At 41.5% G+C, this 19,587-nt stretch overlaps 2 protein-coding genes across 2 annotated transcripts in view; one reads left to right on the plus strand and one right to left on the minus strand.

Moving 5' to 3' along the window:
- The first annotated feature begins 1,174 nt into the window (after positions 1 to 1,174).
- Positions 1,175 to 1,474, plus strand: LOC138376417 (large ribosomal subunit protein eL34-like). The gene has a single exon (XM_069460709.1). It carries the CDS (start codon positions 1,175 to 1,177, stop codon positions 1,472 to 1,474), a length of 300 nt encoding a protein of 99 aa, XP_069316810.1.
- Positions 1,475 to 5,723: 4,249 nt separating this feature from the next.
- Positions 5,724 to 19,587, minus strand: part of ASCC1 (activating signal cointegrator 1 complex subunit 1) — a 93,472-nt gene continuing 79,608 nt past the window's right edge. The window contains exon 9 of the mRNA XM_069459906.1: positions 5,724 to 6,210. Coding sequence (XP_069316007.1) covers positions 6,094 to 6,210 — 117 coding nt within the window. The 3' untranslated portion in view covers positions 5,724 to 6,093. The remainder of the gene's footprint in view (positions 6,211 to 19,587) is intronic.

Genomic DNA, 19,587 nt, shown 5'->3' on the forward strand with positions numbered 1-19,587 from the left:
TTGGCACTTAGGAGACAGATCCTAGTTACCATTGCTCTCCCATTTCAGTATTATCTTAGGAAGCCCCTGGTCTTCTAGAGTTACCAAAGTTGCTGAATAAAGAGTTTGGGAAGGCGTTGATAAAATGCCCAGCAATAAGACAATACCTGTCTCCAGACTTTTGAAGGTTAAAATGTTTCCCACACTCCTGGGCAGCTCCTCCAGTGGGATTTGCTTCCTGCAGCGCATTCAAGCTGGGTCAATATTAGCTCTGTGCTGAAAGGAAGTCAACAACAGCCCAGGACTGTTAGTTAATTAACCCAATAGTAATGCTATTTAGGAGGAAGAATCCAAATTTCCAGATGACAGGTGTAAGAGTTGTAGAAAAGGGCCAATAATTTTAGCTTAGAAGAAGAAAAGGTTTTCCTAATTTTTGAGAGAATTACTGGCAGTTCAGCCTTTTCAAACCAATGGCCCCAAACATTAGAAGCTGCCGGGTATGTGTTAAATGACATATATATTTTATGCATTTTTTTGTGTGTTTACATTCAGTATTTAGCTATATAAATGGAGAAGACAAACCTTAGTTTCCTAATAAACCTAAATTTAACTACATCTTGGAAACCATTTAATGCCATTTCTACATGACCCTACAAGCACAAAAAGGTAATGCACAAAGATGTTCAATCCAGAATTGTTCATAATGGCCCAATCTGGAAACCAATTCAATGTCCATTAGTCAGGAACTAATTATTAATATAAAACATACCTACAGTGGGCTATTGTGTAGACATTAAAAATAATGATGTGCAGGGCATGGTGGCTCATGCCTATAATCCCAACACTTTGGGAGGCAGAGGTAGGAGGATCACTAGAGCCCAGGAGTTCAAGACCAATCTGGGAAACATAGCAAGACCCTGTCTCAACAACAACAACAAAATTTTAATTAGCCAGGCATAGTGCACACCTGTAGTCCCAGCTACTTGGGAGGCTAAGGTGAGATTGCTTGAGGCCAGGAGTTCAAGACTGCAGTGAGCTATGATCATGCCACTACACTCCAGCCTGGGCAACAGAGCAAGAGTCTGTCTTTGAAATAAACAAACAAATAAGTAAATAGAATGATGTAGATCTGTATCTACTGAAAACAAATGTGCTCTTTTTCCTCTTCCAGGGATGCTGTCTGGAGGCACTCAGAATGGCCTGGCATTTGACATACTGTGGTAGGCTTCCCTACAATACAGCTTCTAACAAAACCAGGCTGTCTCCTGGTAATGGAATTGTTTACCTTTATACCAAGGTTGGGACAGCACCAAAATCTGCATGTGGCGTGTGCCCAGGCGGACTTGGAGGGGTTCATGCTGTAAGACCTAACGTTCCTATGAGGTTTTCTAAATCAAGAAAACATGTCAGCAGGGCCTGTGGGGGTTCCATGTGTGCTGAATGTGTTCATGACAGGATCAAGCATGCTCTCCTCATGAGCAGAAAATCGTTGTGAAAGTGTAGAAGGCACAGAGAGTCAGAAAGCTAAATAAGAAAATGAAGCTCTTTTAAGTAATAAAAATTAAAATGCTTTAAAAAAACCCCAATGTGATACACTATGTATTACTGGGTGAGAAAAGCGTATTATAAATGATCATGTATAATATGATCCCATTTAGAAGTATAGTACAGCAGTGCTCAAACTTTCTGCTGTCAGGAGCCCTTTACACTAAAAAATTCTTGAGGACCCCAAAGAACTTTTGTTTATATGAGTTATGTATATACTGATATTGACTGTATCAGTAAAGATGAACAAACTAATTTTAACATTTTTATTATTTAAAAATAGTAATTGCCCATTTCATATTAAAAATAATATATTTTATGAAAAACAGTATTTTCCCCCAAAAACTCAGTTAAAAGAGTGGCACTATTTTACATTTTTATAAATCTCTTTACTGCCTGGCTTAGAAGACAGGTAGATTCTCCTATCAGCTTCTGCCTTACGGCGACCGTATCAGTCTGCTGGGGCTGCTATAACAAAATACCATAGATGAGGTGGCTTCAACAACACAGATTTATTTTCTCATAGTTCTGGAGGCTAGAAGTTCAAGATCAAAGTGTTAGTAGGTTTGGTTTCTCCTGAGGCCTCCTTGGCCTGCAAGACGGCCACCTCCTCACTGTCCTCGCATGGTTCCTCCACTGTGCATGCACTAGTTTGGCGTCTCTTTGTGTGCCCAAATTTCCTCTTCTTGTAAGGACACCAGTCAGATTGGATTAGGGCCCACTGGAGCAGCCTCATGTTAACTTAATCACCGCTTTAAAGGCCCTATCTCCAAATAAACAGTCCCATTCTGAGGTACTGGGGGTTAGGGTTTCAACATATAAATTTTGGGGAGGACACAATTCAGCCCACAGCAGCAGGTATAAATGAAAATAGCTAGTAAGATTACAGGAGAAATACTGAGAGTGAACTGAGTTAAACTCTGAAAACATACATATTTATACTGTAAACCCACCAACTTACAAAATTCTGGAAAACAAAAATATACAAGCACACATTCCATTAACCATCAGAGTGATGATGGTCACCACATCACGTAGCCTCTGGAAGGCTCCACTAAACATTCATGAGAGAATGTGAGAGAGAAAGGCAAATAATACCTTGGTGTTTTTATGAAAATAGTTTGGACCTCATCAACCTTATCTAAAAGGTTCTGGGAGGCTCCTAGGAGCACGAAGACTACACTTTGAAAACCGCTGGTACGAGGTGTATGACCTTAGGCAAATTTCTGAACCTTGTTAAGCCTCAGTTTGTAAAATGAGAATAATAATACCAATTTAAGTGGGCCATTGGTTGTAAAGATTGAGTTAATGCATAAACTAGTGACAAATATGATCATTCCACTAGTATTAGCTGTTATTTGTGAAAAATTATTATACTTAATTTCTCATATTTGATATGTGCTTAAATGCATAGGGAGTAGTTAACTCTGGGTGATGAAATTTATTTTTTAAGCATTTAAATTGACATCTAACATACATACTGATAAAAGCACAAACGTATAGTTTGATTATTTTTCACAAAGTAAACTTATTTTACCTTTGTTTAAAAAAAAGAAAAACACTACTAATAAAACCCACCATAATAGCAGCTGCTGTCCTTGCATGTCCTCGCCGTGGGCTTTGACGTGCAGGCTCCCTGTCATATCAAGGTGGAATCTACCTGAGTGTTCTGTAGGGTCAACTCAATACACCTCTGATGCCATCGGCTTCCCTTTAGCTCCAAGAAAAAGAACACAGTGCAAGAGCAAACCTGAACTGAATCTGTATCATTACAATGTCCAGTTTAGGAAACTCTGGAGCTCACTTTTTTGTGTATTTTTTTTTGTCCTTTTTTTGTTTGTTTGTTTCTTGTTTCTAGGCATAGAGATGGGGTCTCACTGTGCTCAGGCTGGTGTCAAACCCCTGAGCTGCAGCGATCCACCCGCCTCGGCCTCCCAGAAAGCTAGGATTACAGGCGTGAGCCACCGCACCCAGCCTGGAGCTCACTTTTAAAATAATCATTGTAAGTAGCATTTATAACGTGTCTACCATGCATATGGAGTTCACTCGAGGTAAATTACTATGTCCCCATTACAATCTGGTGAGGGGGGCCCTGAATCTTGAAAAATTCTTTTAGTTTCATCAAAAATTATTTGCTCTCTACCACTGTTGCTTTTTCATAAAAATTCTACATCAAAACTACCTGTTGTCACCGCCCCTTTCTACAATAGCAGTTAAGACTGTATTTCTTTTAAAGCTACACTGTCCCAAAAATTTGTCAACAGACGTCTAAAAATAAAATTTGGTCAGGCACAGTGGCTCATGCCTGTAATCTTAGCACTTTAGGAGGCCAACGTGGGAGGATAGATTGAGGCCAGGAGTTTGAGACTAGCCTGAGCAAGAGCAAAACTCCATTTCTACAAAAAATAGAAAAATTAGCTGTGTGTGGTGGCATGTGCCTGTATTCCAGGCTACTCGGGAGGCTGAGGCAGGAGGATCACTTGAGTTCAGGAGATTGATGCTCCTACTCTATCTAGCCTGAGAGACAGAGCGAGATCCTGTCTCAAAAAAAAAAAAATTTTTTTTAAAGATGAATTAAAAATTTTTTTGAACTCTACCAATACCTAACAATTTACACAATTTTAGAAAACACAAAAATATACAAGCATACATTCCAGAGTAATGAGGTCCCCAAGTCACATAGCCTCTGGAAAACTCTACTGTACCTTGTAAGAGAATGAGAATGAAAAAGGCAAAAACAACTTGTGAAACATTGCCTAACAATGTATACTTAAATGTATAGAGAATAGTAACCACTAAATTCTAAATAACAGAATTTTCAATTCTACTGAGAATTTAGTTATTGGATATATAAAGTTCCATTTTCCAAAGACAAAACTTTAAATAAATTTTCCTATAAACGTAAGCCATAAATCTCTGACCCAAAAGAGGACACCTTTAATGCCTGGCCAAGGCTGCCTCATGGCTCGTCAGAAAGGCAACAGTGAGAGAGAGGCAGCACCAAGACATGAGGGTGTTAAACTCCACGGTCAGCTTCGAGATCAGTCCCAGCCCTGGGAGCACTCATTCCCACCCGCCACCTGACAATCTGAGGTGAGGTAAAATCTCAACTTAAATAAAAATTATTATCGCCAGTAGAAAGCAGAGGACTTTTGGGAAAAATCGGTCCTGCAGGCACTAATATGTAAGTAAGTCCCTGATGAATGATACAGCTACGCCACAACACTGTATCCCAACACGCACTGGCTGAGGGGGTCAAATTAACACTGTGTGATGATACTAATAGAAAAACACAGCTACCTTGGAAATTCAATTATTCACAAATGATCTGTGCAGTCCCACTGATAAACAAATCTCTGGGTGTCAGACACAGTCCTCACAATGTAGCGACCGTAACACACAGGGTTCAAAAGCAGACTTAAAGGACAGAAAGAATTAAGAATAAGGAGTGGAGGAGAGGAGAGAACATGCAGGGAGAAGAACGCGAGGCTAGAGGTCCCCAGCAGAGCACCTGGCAGAACTCACGAAATAGCTGGGGCAAAGCTGGAGCTGGGGGGACTCCCTCCCTCGGCTGGTCTGCGGCGAGGGACAACTGGGTGCCCCCTGTGGCGACACTGCACAGTCCTGCTGGTATCATCATCGTTTCTGTTGCTGCTGCCTTGAGAAGTAAACAGACAGGAGCTACAATACTGCAACTCCAGCAGGGGCATGGGAAGGTGAGGGGCAAGGGGGGAACAAGAGTCTAACAAATATTTTTTAAAAGGACTAACTTTAGAAGAAAAAGGACAGATCAAGCAAAGGAAAAGGAAAAAAAAACTTTAATAGTTATTTTGCTAAAGGTAAAGTTCCGGGTAGTAAAGGAATTAAAAGCATGGTCTCCGAGAGATACTCGCACACCCATGTCTGCGTTAGCACTGTTTACCACAGGCAAGCGGCAGAAGCGACCCAAGTGTCCAGCGATGGAGAAACAAAAGGTGGTATACACGTACAATGGAGTATTAGTCATCCTAACAGGACAGGAAGTCCTGTCACATGATACTACATGGATGAACCTTGAGGATATTATGCTAAGTGAAATAAGCCAGTCTCAAAAAGACAAATACTGTGTGATTCCACTTATATGAGATACTCAGAGTAGTCAAAATCATAGACAGAAAGTAGAATGGTGGCTGCCAGGTATTGTTTAATGGGTACAGAGTTTCAATTTTACAAGATGAAAAAGTTGTAGAGACAGATGGTAGTGATGGTTGTACAACATTATGAATGCATTTAATAACTGTAGTGCACACTTAAAAATGGCTGAGACAGTAAATTTTATGTTACATATTTTTACCACAATAAAAAAATTAAAGAAAAAAAAAAAAAAAAGAACAAGGCCAAGTTCTCCTTCTCTTGGCTGACAGTCTGATGGCCGTGGACAGCCACCAGAGGCAATGGTGAGTCCACGGAGGACCACCCAGGAAAGTCACCGTCCAAATTTCTGCATCCCTCCTTGGCAATGAAAATGAAGCTATTTTTCTTCAGCATCTGGTGAGGATGTTCAATTTCTCCTGCTTTCCAAGATCCACCTCAGGAGAAGTCGATTTGTCCACAGGAGGCGTAGTTTCCAAAGCTGTCTACTGTGAACCTCTGAGAGATGTGAATTGAGTTGAGCTTTAGGGAACCAAAGTAGAAGTTCTCAAACAACTGAAAAGGAAGAATAAAAACCCAGAACGAATATAAATTATAGATGAAAATATTAAACATCAGATTCTCTTATAAAAACGCCGAACCACAACAATCCCACCCAACCTCTCATGCTTTTTCTCTCAGTATTTATTCTGAATAATGAACCTGGCGAGGAGGAATGAGGGTGGGAGTGAGAAAAGAACAGCCCGTTCCTCCCTCTGATTAATTCTAAAGTCACCCCTGACAAAATGCACTAGAGAAGGAGATCTGGAACGTCAAATCTAAAATTTATCTGCTGAGCAGACAGGATCAAGAACTTGTAGCAAACATGGCGGGCCACACCCTGACTCGCAGGGCCTGCCAGAGCTGCTTCTGACTTGGTTACTGACCATGGAGGATCCAACAGGAGCCTCGTGTTGCCACAGCCAGCATTGAATTTGATGTAACACATGCCTCTATCTCGTCAACAACATTTATGAGGAACACTGACTAAAATAAACAGAAGATAAGGCTCCTGACCCACCAATGATTCAGACAACCCAGTGAGCAACGCAGAACACTGACACACATAAAACAACCAGAAGTGAGCACAGTGTTCACTCCTACCGGATGACAGAACAAGTGCAAACGGTATGTATCAAAAACCTTTAATTAGACTTGGATTCAAGCCAGCATCCTAAATACAGCATCCTAAATACTTTTTACCATAATCCCCCACTTTATAAAAACTCTCAAATGTGTCAGAGGGAGGGATGAGCCATACTTTAAGACCTGACTCTGTGATTAGCACATTTGTAAATCAGAATCCAAAATGACATCAGAATCATCCCAGGAAGATACAGCCATACTCCCTGGATACAGACACAGAGTAAAGGACTTACCTTCTTCTGTTAGGATGCAAGAATTATTCTTTTTAAAAATGTTAGTAGGATTCCAAGAAAGCCTTTTAATATGCATACCCAACAATGTTTGAGTGTAGCCTAAAGGTGGGACCTTTGCACACTGACAAGTGACTGTCTCCTCACTTATTTTTATACAACCTCCATACACATTGACTTCAGCCATGGTCGCCTTTCCCCTTCCTGCAATTAATGGCCTAGCAAAATGCCTGAGGTTCATTAAAGGCTAACTTTATAAAGCTTAGTAAATATTGATTCTTCAACATGACATCAACTTGACCCCAAAGATCTATTTAGAGGTTGTGTGCTGCATTGTCTTGTCTTTCAGAAAGGTGACCAGCTCTTGTCTGCATTGATTTACACAATTAACTTCTCTTCCTGGCTTTGGCAGCCTGTTCAAACCATGTCCACCCTTTTGTGTGAATAAATTCAGCCTGAGATGGTTATCTGCTAAGCCCTCTGCTGAGCATTAATTTCAAGTGAAAGACACGTCTCCGAGACTGATGGATTTATAGCTCTGCAAACTGAAGCCTTCTAGGTACAGAAAAGCCATTGCCAAAGAGGCAATAAAAGATGAGACAAAACAAAACTAAAAGGAAACTCATAATACTTTCAACAAGTTACTTTTCAAGGATTGGCAGCCTCTGGGTCCTCCACCCTCTTCTCTTTGTGCCCATGTTTCCAAGAAATGGGGACGCCACAGCGAAGAGCTGGAAGTGACCCACCGTGACTTTGCTCTGCCTTGTGCCCATGACCCCCAGATGGCATGATTTGCCAGAGAGATTCTCCTGCTTCAGGGTTGAGGGAAACAGTAAACATAGCAATAATGACGTTAGCTGGGATGTGACTGCAATGCAATAGAAAAATTAAGAGAGAAGACTAAACATACATGATCACACTCCACGAGGGCAAGAAGAGCGGGGCTGTAGAAAGAGTGCTGAAGTGAGATTCAAAACTTACACCTGGATGTGGAAGCTGTGTGACAGTGCAGCAGGCAGATGACACCACCTACTCTACCAATCCCATAAGGGGCAAAAGGTCACAATGGGTAAAAACCCAATAAGAAGAAGAAATAGGCTGGGTGCGGTGGCTCATGCCTGTAATCTTAGCACTCTGAGAGGCCGAGCTGGGAGAATCCCTTGAGCTCAGGAGTTCGAGATCAGCCTGAGCAAGAGTGAAACTCTGTCTCTATTAAAAATAAAAAAAATTAGCCAGGTATGGTGGTGTGAGTCTGTAGTCCCAGGAGGCTGAGCCAGGAGGATCGCTTAAGCCCAGGAGTTTGAGGTTGCAGTGAACGATGATGATGCCACTGCACTCTAGCTGGGGCAACAGAGCAAGACTCTACCTCAAAAAAGAAAAAAAAAAAAAAAAAGGAGGAAGAAGAAGAAGAAATAAAAGTACCTTGTAAACTATAAAGTGCTACCAAAAATTTGGCATTTCTTATTATTTTTTTTACCATCTCTCTGCTCTTGTTACACTAGTATTTCTTTTCCCTTCGTAAGTTGCCATCTTCTTTCACACCCTTTGGTGATGTCACGTCAAATGGATTGCTTATCCAGAAGTCCCTCGTGCTGGTGCCAATCTTCATTTTAGCCTTTCCTAACTCTGTTCTTGTTCTCTCTGCATGTTTACAATGATTTAGTAGCAGAGACTTTAGTAACAATTTTTCATAGTTATCTTATTGTTTGGTCATTGTTATATCTTTAGTCTTAAGCCTTCCTTTTAGTTCTGTCATTTATTTCTGGTGAGTCACTAAAATGTAAGTTGTGGAGGGAGGAGCTAAATCTTACTACGCACTGTAACAGTATGTAGTAGACTGCATTAAGATCAATAAATATTTGTTAAACAAAATTATAACTAAGACCAATGCTGTAGATGTCTGTGTACATCTCCATGGCTGAAAAGAGAAAACTATGACATGTACTTGTCTAGACTGAATTTAGAGGTTTAATTTATAGGTTACCACCAAGGAATCCCTGAATAGGACTTAACCAAAATTGCATTACCTCCAATCAAGGAGCCTGGGGGACACTTCTTCATGTTTCTTATTTGTCAAACCCTAGATCTCTTTCTTAGCTCCAGTTCCTGATCTTGAATATCGCTGAGCACCTGATGATATGCACTTTTATGCCAAGAGGCACATGATGTGGTTCTGTCTCCCAGGTGCTTGCCATCTCCTTAGGGAGACAGTGCGTATCAGAGGAGAGGAATGCTGACGACATGGGTGTGTGCACCTTATGGAAAGGCACCGAGTGCTTTACTTTGTGATCTGCATACTTTTCCGTATGTATGTTCTACTGCAGTGAAAAAGTTCACCTAAAACAACATGGACAGCAAAGGTGAAGCGTGAGATGAGAGGCACAGGCAACCAACAAACGCGGTGGGAAGTAAGGAAACAAGGGATGCTGTGGGTGGGGGCACCCAGGAAAGCCACCTGGAGGAGACCAGACCGGGCTGGGCCTAGCGGCAAGCACAGAAGGCAGCAGAAAGGAGGGAGGGCGGCATGAAGGCAGAAATGGGCATGGTGCGCCGGGCCAAGCAGACAGCTTAGATGTTTGGAGGAAGAAGCAGTGGGATAGACACAAGGAGGGAGAATCAGATTAAGGGAAACAAGAGAAAGAAAGGAAAGGAGACAATGGTAGTAGTTTGGTCATGAGGAAGATGTGGAGTATCTCTTAACCAAAACAGCAGCAGTAGGCCTGGAAAGACTGCGACACAGCAGATGGGAAATACTAGGAACGAAACACAGAAAAGGCCCAGTCACCTGCTAGGTGAAGAGGAGACAGGAAACATCAGCGATGAAAGGTAAATGAGTAAGTGAGGGTGCCACTGACAGTAACAGGGCACTTCTGAGAGGGAGCTATTTTAAGGGGGAAACAACAGGTTCAGGTTTGCTTACAAACTCTGGCTGCATCACACTGACTAGCTGTGTGTTCCCAAGCCCTTCTCCAAGGTAGGGTTTTCCTGGTAGGCTCTGAGGATCTGCACTAAAGATAAGAAATCTAAAACACAGTTAAGCGGAAATATATCACCATAAAAAGGTTTACAAGTGTCCCTTTTTTATTGAGCTGTAGTTCTTTATATATTAGGGAAATGAACTCTTTTGTCTATGTTACAAATTACACATACACTTTCCCCTCAGTTTGTCACTTGTCTTTTGACTTTGCTTATGATAATGTTTACCATGTCAATTTAAACTTTTATAAACTCACATTTATCGTAACATATTTTTAAAACAAAGTTACCTAATGCCAATATTGTTATATATTAAAAGATCAAGGTGAACCATAAATATGGAAATACCGACAACACTAACAAAATAAAGATTGAAATAGCCAACATTTATTGCTCAAGCACATGTGCTAATCTACATGATTCTCTGATTGCATCCTCACAACCCCAAGAAACAGGTCCTACTATTAATCCCCATTTTATAGTTGAGCCTTAGGTTTAGAAGACTTCAGTAAATTGCCTAAAGGCACACAGCAAGTTGATAGGGTTCAGGACATGCTATCCCAAAATACAGCACCTTGGTGTTTGAGAGAACAGCAGAAACAGGAAGGTCTCTCTCACCTTCCACTGCTCTTCTCCTCTGAAGCAAGCCTTAAAACCCACCTTCTCCCCTGAAGCAGTTACAGGGCCTCAGCCATGAACCTAGTGATGGGTGAGAAAAGGAATCTTTCCTCTCCTATAAAGTAATGGTGGAAAACTGAGATTCATACCTAGTAGCCTACCTGTAGAATCTGAGCCCTTTAACCCCTGTGCCTCCTGCCCCTTACTCTGGGTGGCTTCCCTTAAAACACGGCCCTATTGGCCAGGTGCAGTGACTCACACCTGTAATCTTAGTAGTCTGGGAGGCCAAGGTGGGAGGATCACTTGAGCTTAGGAGTTCAAGACCAGCCTGAGCAAGTCTGAGCAAGAGTGAGACCCCGTCTCTACTAAAAATAGAAAAAATTAGCCAGGTGTGGTGTGTGAGTCTATAGTCCCAGGAGGCTGAGGCAGGAGAATCCCTTGAGCCCAGGAATTTGAGGTTGCCGCAAGCTGTGATGACGCCACTGCACTCTATCCAGGGTGACAGAGCAAGACTCTGTCTTAAAAAAAAAAACCCACCAAAAACATGCCCCCATTAAGACACAGTGAGGACACAGTGAGAAGCACTGACACAGACAACTCCCAGAGACTGAAATGAACACATTCTTTCACTTCTTATTCCTACCTTCGGTGCCACCTCTTTTCTTGGACTGGGTTTAAGAATCAGATGGCTCAGCTGGAAGAATTTTAATTGAATTCCGGATGAAAATCAGCACAAATCAACTAAAAGGCTACATTTAATTTGGTACTTGAACGGGCAAAGAGGAAAAAACTTAAATTGCAAGTTTAAAAAAAAGAAAAAAGAGAGCTGGGTGGGTGGTTCACGTGTGTAACCCCAGTGACTTGAGAGGCTGAGGTGGGACGATCGCTTGAGCCCAGGAGTTCGAGACCACCCTGGGGAACACAGCGAGACACTGTCTCTAAAAAAATTTAAAAATTACATAGTGGCACACACCTGTAGTTCCAGCTACTCGGGAGGCTGAAGCAGGAGGTCCCCTTCAGCCCAGGAGTTTGAGGCTGCACTGAGCTATGATTGCACCACTGCACTCCAGTCTGGGAGACTAAGTGAAAGCCAGTCTCAAAAAACAAAAGCAAAAACAAAAAACTACAAATATTTAATGAGGAAATAAAAACAGAATTTAAGCCTGCCAATAGTTGTGATATCACTAGTAAATAATAAGTACTGATTTAGACGATTTATGATAAAAATTTAAAACCTAACTAGTTTGACATTTGAAAACTGTTATGCACACAGCTGTTATCTATCCTTGACTGAGTACTCACAATATCTTTAGAAAATTAAAAAAAAAAAAAAAGCTTTTCCTATCACCAATAAAGAGAGAAATGTGCACTGTGGAGAGGAAAGGTTTTTGGTCAAAACCAAGGCTTCCCTGACAAAGAATGGCAAGATAAAATCCAACCATCCTGCTGTCCCCTGCTCACATGCGCTGTGAAGCCTACCATTTCTAGTTTGTACATGTTTGTTTCCTAGGGAGAACACAGAGGCAACTATTGATTTCTAGTAATGTGGTGGTATACACTGAAAGAAAACAAACAGCAAGATTTAAGGGCTCACTATGGTCATTTTTCCCCGCATTCATTTCAGACCTTCTACTCCTTCCTCCCACGCCCTGCGACACAACCAGGGCGTCCAAGACCAGAAATAACTCCGAATGTAACGAGGCTGCAAAAATGAGACTGGCAATCTCAGAAAAAGAGGCTGGGAGGAAGGTGGGGAGGAACCTTCTCTTCTCATATCTGTGAACTAAAGCTACAAAACTGGATGAATGGCCAATCTCAACAGAATAGCGAGGAATCTGTTGGGGATGCCTGCCCATCTGGCTTCCAAAATGAGGCTCCTTCACTGCTTCAATCTTAGACAAAGTAGTGTTCACATTCTTCAAAGATTCTTCTTTTAAGAAAATCTACTTCTTGTGCTGGGTGGCCCCAGTGAATGATTTTCTGTCCCAATATTACTCAAGTAAGAAGAAATTTAGCTTTGAAGTCCAAAATGAAGATTCAAAATATATAAGTACTGTGCGATTTATAGTCATTCTTGGTATACATTAAGTTAAACTAACAACCCTTAAAACATAATATGGCATAACTGAAATTAAGTACATGTGGTTCAGTTAATGCAAGTACTTAGAAGCATGCACTAGGTCCCATTTCTCCCTATGAAAGGATGCTTTCTATTGTTTTCATGTATGGTAATTAGACTTGGAAAGCCAAAGTAGAGTGAACAGGAATAGCAAATGCATGATACTTTGAAGTTTTCTCAGTGTTTTTCTTCCATAATCTGTTTTACCAACTTCTGTTTCTCACAATTACTCCCTGTTTACAGATAAAAGTAACAGTAATAATGCTATTTTGTACTTAATAATGATGCTTAGCCACCTACCTCCCTACCAGGGATGGTATGAGGATGAACAGAAGAACGTCTGACCAGCATTCTGAGCTCTTAGGGAAGGTACTCCCAGTACGAAGCCTTGCTGTGGTTAAATAACAACTTTCATCTAAGGATCTAAAAGTGTCTTACAAAGCCCAGCTCATTAATGCTTCAAAAAACTAGTGATGTAAACTAGAGCTTAGCATTATTGTCCCCATTTCAAAGATAAGAAACAGACAGGCTAGGACCAATAACATTGTGAGACAAAATTAAGAATTCCTGGGACAGGACAGAAGATGACATCCATAACATAGCAGCATATACGTGTCTCTCAATTCGAATGACAAATCTGTACCCAAGAATGCCAAGTGGGGAAGAAGCTCCATCCTTAGGCTGTGCATACTCAATTGAACAGCAGAACAGCAGAACAGCAAAGAATGAGAAACAAATGATGTGAAAAGCTATAATCACAGCCCCTGGAAGATCCTAATTGAAAAACAACCACAGGTGTGAGGGTGTGAGGGTGCAGTGGCTCACACCTGTAATCCTAGCACTCTGGGAGCCCAAGGCAGGAGGATCCCTAGAGGTCAGGAATTTGAGACCAGCCTGAGCAAAAGCAAGACCCCCCACCTTCCCGTCTCTACCAAAAATAGAAAAAATTAGGCGGGTGTGGTGATACGCGCCTGTAGTCCCAGCTACTCGAGAGGCTGAGGCAAAAGGATTGCTTGAGCCCAGGAGTTGGAGGTTGCAGTGAGCTATGATGACACCACTGCACTCTAGCCAGGATGACAAAGCAAGACTCTGTCTCAAAAAAAAAAAAAAAAAAAGCAGCAGAAGAAAAGAAAAACAACAAAACAAATAATGGCATATTACAGAAGCATTCTTCATGAAAGAGGCCTCTAGGTCCAGGATTAATAAGACTTTCAGTAATGAACAGAAAGACATGAATACCAGACTAAAAATATAATCGATTTTGAAAAAAAAAATCAAGGCTCTTCATACGTCATGTTACTAATCTCACTTAGAATTAGGATCACAAATAAGATTTTTCCCACAGATAGGTTTTGTTTCAAAGTTCTGATTGTTAAAATTCCCCAAACCAAAAAAAATGATTCTGAGTTTTTGCCAGGTTACCATGCAATTCAGATTCTCAAGCCTTCCCATACCTTGCATTTTTCTTCTAGGCCAGATTTCTACTATGAGGTTACTCCAGGAGAGAGCAAATGTGAGAGGTATGAAGAGGCAAGAAAGAGCTGGAGATCTACCACAGCTGGGGTCAAAAAATCTCCCAACTGCTTAAAAAATGTTCAAACAGGCTGCACTCATATGGATTCTTTCTAAATATCATCACAAAAGAACATAATTGAGCCTGCTAACCCTAAGGTAAGCCATGTTCCTCTACACGCAGACACACACACATACAGACACATATACACAAAGCCACACACACCTTCACCTGGAAACAAAAAATAAAAATTTCTTTTCTCTTTAAGATAGGGGACAAAAGAGACTCTCATGCTTTCCTACCACCGACTACAGAGCTGGTCCCTTCCCAATTTCTTCATCTTGAACAGGAACAATACAAGGATGTTCTGCAATTGCAGTAAGATAATTTAATAATGTAAGATGGAATGTTGAGCACTGATTATTACTGTCACTCACTGACTATAATCTCCAATGCATCATTCCAGGAACCAAAAAGTAGAGTTTCCTTAAAAGAAAAAAAGAGAAGATTTATTAGGATCTCGGACAGCTTACAGGCTCTGAAGTCATTATCTGGTCTCATAGGGCTGTAACATTTTTTAAAGACCGAAATCGGAACACTTACTTCATAATAAAAGACAATGTGGTTGGCAGTAGCTACTATCCTAGAGTCATCTCCAAAGACAGCCCTAACTCTGCCCAAGATGCCACTTTCAATCTGAAACCGCAAACTGCACTGATAAGTGATGTGAGAGCCAATAATAATAGCTAATAGTAGCCAATACCAAGAGGACATAATGTACTTCTAGAAGGAGTGAGGTCAAGGCCAATCTGTGGGAGGAGGAATTTTTATCACCATCCTCCTCCTCTCTGTGAGGAAAGCAGCAAAAAAGCTGTAAGTCAGTGGAACAGCTGTGATTTTTCAACCCATCAGCATGCTGCTTCTGTTTTTGTCCCCATTAAAACAGTACCAAATGCTTGTGTGTCCCCACAGCCTGAGTCCCCTCTCCACTAAGATGGCATTCCTCGCACAGAATGGGAAGGGGAACGTCCCTCGCCCATTCTGCTCTCCCAAATCACCTGCCTATCTCGGCCACGGTGAGCAGGAGGAACACTCACAGTACAGTGAGCGTGGCCCGGAAGAAACCAGACAGACAGTGCCAGAGAAGGGAGGCTTTCAAACTTCCTTCAAATAATCACTCAGGGCTGCACTTTTGGATTTTGGCCTGAGCCTCACTGCTGATGTAAGGATTATCAAGTTTAAGACTGTTGCTAAGGCCAAATGACCTATTAGAGAGTGAATTAAAACTGCTATACACAAACAGGATGCCAGGCAGTTCTGCTGAGCACCTCAATATTCAAAATGCCAAGGGACTTCCCCTCCCTGCAGGGCCTTTCAATTTTGAAAAGTGGCAAGAGAAATATGGGGAGGGAGCAGGAGGTGGAGGCGAGAAGAGGCCGTGCTGACAGGGCTGGAGAACCTATACCTAATCGTGGACCATGTGGCACACCCTGCCCTTTTCCGCAGCATCACCCAAAATCTGCATCAGAGATGAGCTGCTGAGAGTCAGTTGGCTGCAAGATTTCCTCCTGAGAAAGCCGTGCCACAGAGCATGGACATTACTGCTCTACCAGAACAAAACTGCCCCTGGTGGCTGCTGGCTAGCAGAGACTCTTCAAGCCTGTGACCACCAACCCCAAGGGCAGGTGCCCTTTCAGAGCTAATCTAGATGATGTTTCTGCAGACAAATTCTCTTCCTTAGAAAAATGCCTCTTAATGCTCCTATTTCTGGTTTGGTCATCTTCCCTCAGGCATTATTCATAATGGTCCCTCAAACAAATGCAACAGAAGATAAGTGATCTTTATATTACACAGTAGAAAGGAAGTGCAAGTCAGCAGAAATGAATCCCTGGAGGGGAGCACAGGGGCCAGTAGCAGAGACATTTCTTCTTGGCTTTGGGGCTTTAGGGAGGCTGGGCATAAAGGGGCTGACTACAGTGCCAAGGCCACAGATTGTGAAATAGGAGGAGGAGGAGAGGAGGATGGGCTCTGCCCATCTCCGCTCCAACTTCCCCAACATGAAGATAGCATCCAGAAGTTCAAGAGCAAATCAGATGTCTCTAGGCAACATCAGACAACAGAAAGAATATGCATACACCTAAATAACAGCTGTCCAAATAACTGCTGGGCTTGGAATGGCTCCTTGGAAGATGGGAAAGAGGCTGCTACATGTTACCAACTAAGTTATTTTCAACTAAGTCACCTCATTAGAGGAGAAGACATAAAATACCACATCCTCTGTTAGAACTGTGGGAAACATGCCTGCAGAGGATCACTATAGCTTTATAGAGTATGACACACACTTTCCTATGATCCAGTTCAGATGGCGTCCTTCCCCTCTGCAAAGATATGGGCTAGGTGTCAAATTAACAAAGGGCCTTGGAAGAGAGATGGGGTTCTCATTCTCACGCATACTGCAGGAGTTGCAAGGCCACTAAAATTTAAGAAATAAACATTTAAAATTTAAGAAATGTTTATTTCTTAAGTATTAAAACATTCTGGTATGAATGTTTTAACCTCCAACTGAAAGAGGAAACTCTGAATTGGAGTTCTGGTTGATTTATACCCTGTTTTCTCAATTTTTTTTTTTTTGAGATTGAGTCTCGTCCTGTCCCCTGGGCTGGGCTCAAGTGATACTCCTGCCTTAGCTTTCCAAGTAGCCAGGACCATAGCTGCGTGCCACCACACCTGGCTAATATTTTAAGAATTTCTGTAGGGATAGGATCTTGCTGTGTTGCCCAGGTTGGTCTCCAACTCCTGGGCTCAAGTGATCCTCTGCCTCAGCCTCCCGAAATGCTGGGCTTACAGGCATGAGCCACCACCCCAGGCCTGTTTTCTCACTTTTCTCACTTTTAATTTGTAGTAATAATGTTCACATTTGAGTAATAAATTGTTTCATCACTGGGATATGGGGAAGAGGGCATAGTTTCTTATGAAGACATCACAACTTTGTGGCATAGTGGACTTCATTCTTGTTTCTTTTATCTCTTTCCACCAGTGTCCTCTAACATTTGGAATAACGCTTAGACATTGTCGGCACAAAGCCACCCAGTCTAACATGGTTTCATTTGCTCTGGTCTTTAACAACAGACTGCTTCAAAGGGGACAGTGCCTTCTCACCATCTCTGGATCCAGGTTTACATTCTGTTACTGGTTTGCTTACGCTACAGCTAAATACACACAGTGAAGTATATAAATACAATGGAACAGTATTCAGCCTCAATAAGGAATGAAATCCTAACACATGGCATAATGTGGATGATTCCTGAAAACAATTATGGTGAGTGAAACAAGCCAGACACAGAAGGACAAATGTATGATTCCACGTACATGAGGTACCTAGAACAGTCAAATTCATAGAGACAGAAACTAAAATGGTGGTTACTGGGGGCTGGAGAAGAGAGGACAGGAAAGTTACTGTTTAATGGGTACAGAGTTTCAATCTGGGATGATGAAAAACTTCTGGAGATGGATGGTGGTGATGGTTGCACAACAATATGAATGTACTTAATGCCACTGAAATGTACACTCAAAAATGGTTAAAATGTTAAATCTTATGTATATTTTATCACAATACAAAAAAATATATACAACGGACCCAAAGTAAACCATAACCCAATTCATTTCATCAGTGAACTATACCTAAAATAATATGAAATGACACCTAGATATGAACACATAAAAAAAGATGAATATTTCCTACAATAAGAACAGGCAGGGTCAGGTGCAGTGGCTCACGCCTGTAATCCCATTTTGGGAGGCCAAGGTGGGAGGATTGCTTGAAGCCAGGAGTTCAAGACTGGCCTGGGCAACATAGCAAAACCCCGTCTCTACAAAAAAACATTAGCCAGGTGTGGTGGCACAGGCCTGTTGTCCCAGCTACTTGGAAGGCTGGGGTAGGAGGATCATGTGAGTCCAGGAGTTCAAGGTTATAGCGAACTGTGATCACACCACTGCACTCCAGCCTGGGTGACAGAGCAAGATTTGTTTCCTTGTTCGTGGGGTAGGAGGAATAAAAGGAAAAAAAAGAGGGAGGGAAGAACAAGCAGCCCATTCAAAGAATTCACAGGAATAAGATCAGAGAGATCAAAGATGATTGAATATTTATTCCCCTTCCCTCAAATATACCAAGCAAGCATCTAGCTTAGTGTTTTATATTTAGTAGGTATTCAATAAACATTACCAAATATTTGTTTTTCATTCTGGTAAGAACCAGAAATGATTTTAAGAAAAGTAATGTTACCCTCTTATTTTTTTCTACTTTGACTGCCTTTGCCTAACCCTGGCCTATTTCTTGTTATTGTGTTGGCCAGACCCTTTCAAACCCTTGTATCATTCTTTGCCTGAGCCAAGACAACACATGGAAGTATTCCAGCACCACTGCAAAGAGGAATAACCCATGAAGATGAATTTAAAAGACAGCAAAGAGAGAAAAATATCATGTATGAGCAGACAGCAACAGGGAAAGTGCATCTTTCCAGAACGGATGTCGGCTTCTGTCAAAAATCAGCCAATTGCTCGTTTTCCAGTTTCATTTTAACAATGGTTTCACTTCACTGACAGCGACATCTTTGGGTGCCCTCATTAGTGTTTGAAGGCTTCGCTTTCCAGGCAAAGTAACACATTTAAAAAATGCAGAGGAAAAGTTTTGGTGAAACACTGCTTGGATTTGAATCTTCCTTCCTCCTGCCCCTAAATAGATTAAAATAAGAAGCCACAAAACCAAACTGAAGCATTTCAAACTGCACTTTTTCCTTATCTATCTGATGCTCTCAGGAATTGCCCAATCACGTCTTAGAAGTCTTTCAGATCCTTTAAAACACAGTATGTTCTTTCTATTACCAGAAAAATATAAAAAGTCCCCAATAATTTTCTGCAATTTCCTTTTTTTTTTTTTTTTCCGAGACACAGTCTCGCTCTGTCACCCAGGCTAGAGTGCCGTAAAGTAACCTCATTTTAAAAAAGAGATAAACATTTGCTAGAAAAGAAAAGCATCAAGTAAACAAATTCAATAAGATTGTTGTTAACTAAATTTTTATGACATATAATAATTAGCGTATCTTGAGGGTCTATTAAATAAGTGCACCATATCTAACCATAAAGCAGACATGCTGGGTGAGATAAAAGAAAATTAAACTGAACTCTAATCTCTAAGACAGGGGCCAGCAACCTTTATCCTTAAAGAGCCAGGTGGCAAAATGGTCTCTATCACAACTACTCATCTGTGCCAAATGATGTGTAAACAAATGAGC

Source organism: Eulemur rufifrons, chromosome 28, assembly GCF_041146395.1.
Source record: "Eulemur rufifrons isolate Redbay chromosome 28, OSU_ERuf_1, whole genome shotgun sequence".
NCBI lineage: Eukaryota > Metazoa > Chordata > Mammalia > Primates > Lemuridae > Eulemur > Eulemur rufifrons.